The sequence below is a fragment of the Teleopsis dalmanni genome, unplaced genomic scaffold (assembly GCF_002237135.1).
Source record: "Teleopsis dalmanni isolate 2A unplaced genomic scaffold, ASM223713v2 unscaffolded_contig_1624, whole genome shotgun sequence".
Taxonomy (NCBI): domain Eukaryota; kingdom Metazoa; phylum Arthropoda; class Insecta; order Diptera; family Diopsidae; genus Teleopsis; species Teleopsis dalmanni.
This window is the reverse complement of record NW_024033006.1, coordinates 1745-8768: the sequence shown is the minus strand read 5'-3', so window position 1 is coordinate 8768 and position 7024 is coordinate 1745. Positions and strand designations below refer to the sequence as shown.

At 31.0% G+C, this 7024-nt stretch overlaps 1 protein-coding gene across 1 annotated transcript; it reads right to left on the bottom strand.

The window, feature by feature from the left end:
- Positions 1-756: 756 nt before the first annotated feature.
- On the bottom strand, positions 757-1356 carry LOC119664216 (the record flags this gene model as incomplete). Its single annotated transcript, XM_038073751.1, has 3 exons — positions 1207-1356; positions 981-1139; positions 757-915 (listed from the first exon to the last, which is right to left on the bottom strand). Coding segments are annotated over exons 1-3 (387 nt in total), but the record flags the coding sequence as incomplete, so codon positions are not given.
- Positions 1357-7024: the final 5668 nt, after the last annotated feature.

The window sequence follows — 7024 nt, the reverse complement described above, 5'->3', positions numbered from 1 at the left end:
TTTTAGAAAATGGATTACTAGCTCCGTAGATAAACAAAATAACTGATATGTAAAATAAATATCAATATAAATGTCACATTGTTTATCATTTTGTAAAAGCAGCCAAACAATATATGGGGCGATGTTAAAAAATATGGACCGCATCATATTTCATAATATAAAGACGATCCTTTAGGGTAAATTAAGAACAACCAACTTTATGTGATACATCAAAAGTATATGAATATGTATCTCTGAGAGGGTTATATAAGACTCACCCGAATCCGAACCAATATTTCATAATGTAAAGGGAGCTCCAAGTATTACTAGCTCTCCTAATTGCGATAAATCGATACCGAAAGCATGTGGCATGCGTATATGGATTCATTATTGTGTAACAATTACTTCTAACGCGATGACATTTTATACATTAAAATTATTTAACATAAATATTTATTTTTTTGAATTTCATTTAAATCGTTAGTTTTAATAAAGTTCATGAAGTACTCCTTTTACCTCAGTTTTCGTAATTACGGCTAGGTCCATTTATTTATTTATTTATTTATTTATTTCAATTTAAAAATATTTTTAATTAATCTTTTTCTTTTCTTACGTTTGAATTTAGTTAGCAAAGATTTTAGCATATTATATTATATTATCAGTCTCTGACCTAACAATTTTAGTATATTATATAAAACACATTCATCCTATTATTTCCAAAATGCATATAGTTGAGTTCATTCTTCTTTTGTATACACAAAGACAGTTAATGCTCACCTCTGATTGAAAATCATCCATGCTTCCAGGCTTTTCCACTTCAGCTCGCCAGTGTTTGTTGACAACATCGCCTGCTTTCAGATCTATATCCACTTCGTCACAAACATAAGTAAGGCTCAACATTTGGAAACACAACATCACATATATAACTGCACCGAGCTATTAAGGAAATCGTATCCGTTAATAAATCTTTGAAGTCAAATTAATACTTCAGTTATAGTTACCACAACTGTTAGGCCAAAATTTTCAAGTTTAAAAGTGTACATAGTGAAGATCGCAATACAAAACGTAAGCACCCATACTATAATCAAATAAACACCATAAACTATGTTCTCATGATGTAATGTCACAACAATAATAAAGATGAGGACACATAAGGAGATCTATTTTTATAGATTTAAATATTTTTAGAATTGCTTTAACATTTCTCATTACAGAATTGATACTTACAAACCATATAAGAATAATTAGGATAAACAATCCCGTCAATCCCCCTTCATCTTCATCAATATCAACCATTTTTCACTACTGAAAAGAATGCTTAAAACATATTATTTCTTCTTGTACGTTTTACCGTACTTATATTAATTATTTATTCTTTGTCCAGAATGAAATAAAAATGATATTAGCTTTTTGAATAAAATAAAAATGACATTAGCCAATTTACATGTTTTCTTGCGTGGCCAGCTCCTATCATTTTTAACATGGACGAGTATCATGTATGTTGCCACATCATGTATATAGAAATTTTCCGGTTGGAGTATAATATTACCATTATTAAGCCTTTTTTTTGTAAGCATATCGCAAAAAAATAACTGTTTATTTTAAAAATAACGTATGTATCAACAACATTGCTGACTTATTTAGTCCAACTTCTTTGAAACCGCGTAACTAATAAGCAGTTCAAATTGTATGGTTGCCAAGACTAAAAATTCATCTATTGTGAACGACTTTTGGAAGTACCTACGAAATTTCCAGTTAACTGTCAACGAATGATTTCGTTAGTTATTCGTATGTCATTGTTGATAACAATTACGTTACTTTTATTTTATTATTTTACTGTTAAAAGTCACGAATATTCAAATTTTATTCATAATTATGTAAAAAAAAAATATTTTTCCCAATAATTACACAGAATTATTATTCCTTTTCGAAATTTTAACTTTAAATTCTATTACGTGTTTTGCACATATAACCCTAACAAAATTTATATTTTATCCAGAGTTGTCATCAGAAGTTGTGCTTATTATATTTGTTATTTTGCGACACGCTTGCAGAAGAAAAAGCCAATTATTATGGGTCTTTATTAACCGTAATACTAGGGACGATCTCTCCATGGAACTACAACTAGCCAGAACAGCGTAGCTCTAAGTAAACGGGAATCAACCGGAATGATATTTGACATTGCCAAAACTAAAATCATCGGTAGCTTCCTGCAAGAAAGGTCCTTCCTTACCAAAATCTACAGCACTCTTTCGTCCGCCCGCACAATAAAAGCAGGTGTACCTCAAAGGTCGCCACTGTCACCCACATTGTTTAATATAGATATATACGGCAGACATTCCCACCTTAAGCCCTGCATCAATGTCGTTTTACGCAGACGACACGTGCTTGATCTACTCTGACCGGGATGCCATAAATGTAAGCAACACCTTACAGGTAAATATAGACCTCATGGTGGAATACTTGCAGAAATGGAAGATTAAAATTAGCAATGACAAAATCAAGGCTATATTCATAACACAAAAGAGAAGGCAGCATCCTCCAAGAGTGACCGTCGGTGACGCTTAGATACTGTGGGAGGAAAGCATAAAATATCTGGGGACCACTTTTGACAATCGGCTCAATTGATATAAACATATGAAATACAAACGGAATGCTGCTCTAAAATTCTACATATTCTAAAGCCGCTGTTTAATAATAATCACTTCAACCTCAAAAATAGAGAGTTACTAGGTATTCTCAAATAATTAGGCCAGCACTACTGTACGGATGTGTTACATACAGCAAAGCCTACATTGCCATAAAGCAATTACAGATAGCACAAAACCTGGCTATAAGAAGACTATTTAAGATTCCATGGTATTTTAGAACAACAGACATACACACAGTTCTAAGGATCGACTCAGTGAAAAAATATATCAGGGACAAACCTCAAACACTTCGGCCAGTAAAGAAAAAAGTGTTACCAACGCAATAAGTGAACTAATATGAGTATTCTTTAGGAATTCCAACGAATATTGCAATCATATTTCAAATATCATATGTAAACAAAAAACCAAACAAAACTGAAAAATTTTATAAATTATAAAATTGGGAAAAAAGAAAAAATTTCAGTGTTTTATTTTGAAATTTCTTACCATTCTTTTTAATTCTGTATTCGTTTTAATTTTCAATTTTATATTAACTATTTATTTTTATGCTAAATGTAATTTGCTTGCATTATGTGCACTTGGTAGATTCCAGCAGTGATGCCAATGTCTCGCTTAGCGAATATAGGCCAGCATGCGTTTTTTGTCACACTTGCGAGCCACCCTAAACGCCTATTCTACAATTTTATATTATATGATCAGACGTGGTTTATTGTTTCAAAATATTAATAAAATAATGCACCAAGTATCACTTAAATTAATACCAAAAATTCCTACTTTATAATCTACATAAAAGTTAGGGGCTTCATAATCTGGTATCGCTAGGGACCAATAAATTTATGCGTGCTTTCGGCTATACAGGTCAACCTTACCTATTCCGTGTTTTTAATGCAGTTGGCTTACGTCTTTCATTTTGGTTTTATTTTGTATTTTTTGTGTAGTTAGCTGGTATTTCTTTACTTGTTTTCTATTTATGTACTTACCTTCTGCTCAAAAAGTATCCGGATTTTGTTGTTTGTTAACTACTCCTTAAGTAATAGACGTTTTTCAAAAATTTGTTATGTTGGTACACCCTTTCTTGACATATGGTACAAATTTGAGCGCCATTTGTCAATTAATTTGTTTACAGTAGCTGTTAATGTGAAACTACCTTAAGTGCATTTAGCGACTTTTAGTATGGAAAATTCTTGTTGTACGCGATTTTTTGACCAAACACGGTACCACTGTCATCGCTCAGACACCATATTCGCCAGATCTGCATCCGTGCGACTTTTTCCTGTTCCCGAAACTCAAAGTACCCCTTCGTGGTAAGCGTTTTGAGTCGATTAAATCGGTAAAAGAGAATTCGCTGAAGGAACTAAAAGCCATACCTTCACGGGCCTACGAAAAGTGTATGGAAGATTTGGTTAAGCGTTGGCATATGTGTATCGCTTCAGAAGAAGCATAAAATAAATTTAGAATAAAATTCAATTTGTGTGTTCTATTTACAAAATCCGGGTACTTTTTGAGCAGATGGTATACATACAACGTTTAGTAACTAATCATTTATTTACAATATCGTGCCATATATACGACATATAGAAAATAAAATAAAACGCATTTTAATTCATTTTCATTAAGTTGCACATAACTGGGAATTTAAACTAACATAAAGTCAATTTATTTCTTGATATTGTAAAAACATTTAGTGAAAAATGTTGGAATCAATAATCCTTTTTTATAAGTATAACAATTTGTTTTTAAATTTATTTACATATTTTCAATATACATTAAGACATAAGTCTATAACAATAAGCTGATTTATATACATTAAGACCGAAAAGTTTTCGGAAATTCTCATTTAAAATTCGCGCGCTGTATATTTTTCGATATTTTAAGTTTATGTAGTTTGGCAGCAATTAAGGACAATTACTATGCCAAAATGAGCGCGATCTGTCAGACAGTTCGTTTACGGCAGCTGTTGAAACCAGTTCACCTCAGTAGGGCGTTGCGAAAAAAACAATGGAAAAAAATATTGAACAAAGAGTTTGCATCAAATTTTGTGTTTCGAACGAAATTTCGTGTGCAGAATCGTTGCGAATGCTACAAAAGGCTTATGGGGAATCAGTTTTATCGAAAACTCAAGTTTATGAGTGGTACAAAGCCTTTCAGTACGGTCGTACGACCGTCGAAGACATTTCGCAACGCACTACTGAGGGGGAAAACTGGTTTCAACAGCTGCCGTAAACGAACTGTCTGACAGATCGCGCTCATTTTTGGCATAGTAATTAAGGACAGTGCTGCCAAACTACATAAACTTAAAATATCGAAAAATATACAGCGCGCGAATTTTAAATGAGAATTTCCGAAAACTTTTCAGTCTTAATGTATATACAACTAATTTAGACCAATCTACTAACCAATCTTTTATTTTAATCGTGTTGAAGTATAGGTATGAAGTATATATGAAGTATATATATATTTATATTTTTATATAATATATTTTTATATATATATTTTTTACATTTTTACAAATTTAAAAATTCTATTAATATTTATACATCCATAACGAAAACAAAACAATTTGTTGCAGTATTATTTTTAACTACTTACTCTTCACAATTCCCTTATATTTGAATATTTAATATGTACGGAAATAACATTGCATACATTTATTTTTTGTTTTTGTGCACACAACAAATCCATTAGATATGGTTACTAGCATGTGATAATGTTGATAATAGTAATGATGTTGGTAATCAGATGGAGAAAATACAGCATTAGAATCCTGCCCTGCAGTAAATTTAAAATAAACAAACAAAAGCAATAAATTGAAGGCAATGGCGAAGGATATAGCAAAAAAAGCGCAATATACATTAAAAATCAAACGAAATAAAATTAAACAAGGGGAAATCGAAAATTCAATCCCCATTACCATAGCCTACCCGGCTTACTCGCAACACCGATGGTGCTGCTGATGATGATAATGATGATGTTGCTGTTTTCATGTTAAACTAGATTAACATCAGTGGTTTGGGGGAGGCGTTGGTATGGTAATGGGCGTGAAAATTCCAAAATGTTTTTGTAACAAATGAAGTTGTGAAGTTGTTGGCTAATTTTTGATGTTTATTTATATTTGTTTATGGCCTGGTATTTGCCAATGAAGTTAAATGTTGTGAAACACACACAAAATATTGTCTTACCATTTGCCCGGATGCTTTTAAAATCTCTTTAATAATTTATGAAAGACAGATTTTTTCCTACTTTTTCAGTTTTTAAACTAACATAAATATATGTATATAATGATATAAGTACATTTGAGGTTATGGAATTATACATAGAGAAATACCAACACATATTCTTATACTTTCGACTATAGTATAAATAAGTATTATTTTAAATCAAGTTTTTAAGATTTTCATCACAAAACACGGTTGAGTAAACGAGAGGAAACGGAAATTATTAAGCAGTATCACGTCCGCTGGATATTCCCTGTACATTTACGTGCTACATTTCGTAAATGTGTAAATATATATTTAATCTCTAGACATGTTTAGAAAAGAGAAGTCCTAATTCTTTTGGGGGCTACTAAATCCTTTTGCAATAGTATATTTTACGGACATACGTTTTGAAACAAAATTCATCTTTGAAAATTGAGGGCAATAAACCCTTCACAAAACCCTCTAAATATGTCACTGGCAGAAAATACATACGGACATATGAAAGATAAATTTGGCTTTGATGTGCAGTACATGTGTAATATTCGTTCTATGATAAGTTCACTGCTCTCTCATAAAACCATACAACACATGTACACGTTCGCATCTTCATTCCATACTAGTCGTAAATTTTACCAAATTTTAGCTTAAAGCATTAAATTTTTACTGCTTAAATTTACTAATGAAAATTATAAACATAGAAAAATGTTCAACACACTTGCTGCCCAAATTGCTAGCCTCAGGATAAATTATCCTCCCCATGATGAAGACGAAATTTGAGTTTATGCATTCTGCTAATGATGCCAAAAGGTACCATTACCATACTGGATTTGTAAGGTAAAGGTAAAAAATAACTTTGCTACTAAAAAGCCACCACCAATGTCTGTCAGAATACATGGCTTCATTAACTGAGAAATTTTAGAAAGGGGAATCAATTTTTTACATAATTTTTGTTCAATTACATTGTATTAAAATATTATAAATAAAAGTTTATACTTTTAGTTATAAATCAACTTTTTATTAAAAGAATAGAGATACAGTTATGTTTTTTTACCTCATTAAAGACACATTTCATTTAAAGAAACATCAAGGAATATATTGTTTCAAAAATTACTAATAATTATATTATAACTTTCTATAAATATTTATATAAAATATGGTATGTATAAACACCATATTATAATTACAATATATTTAGTA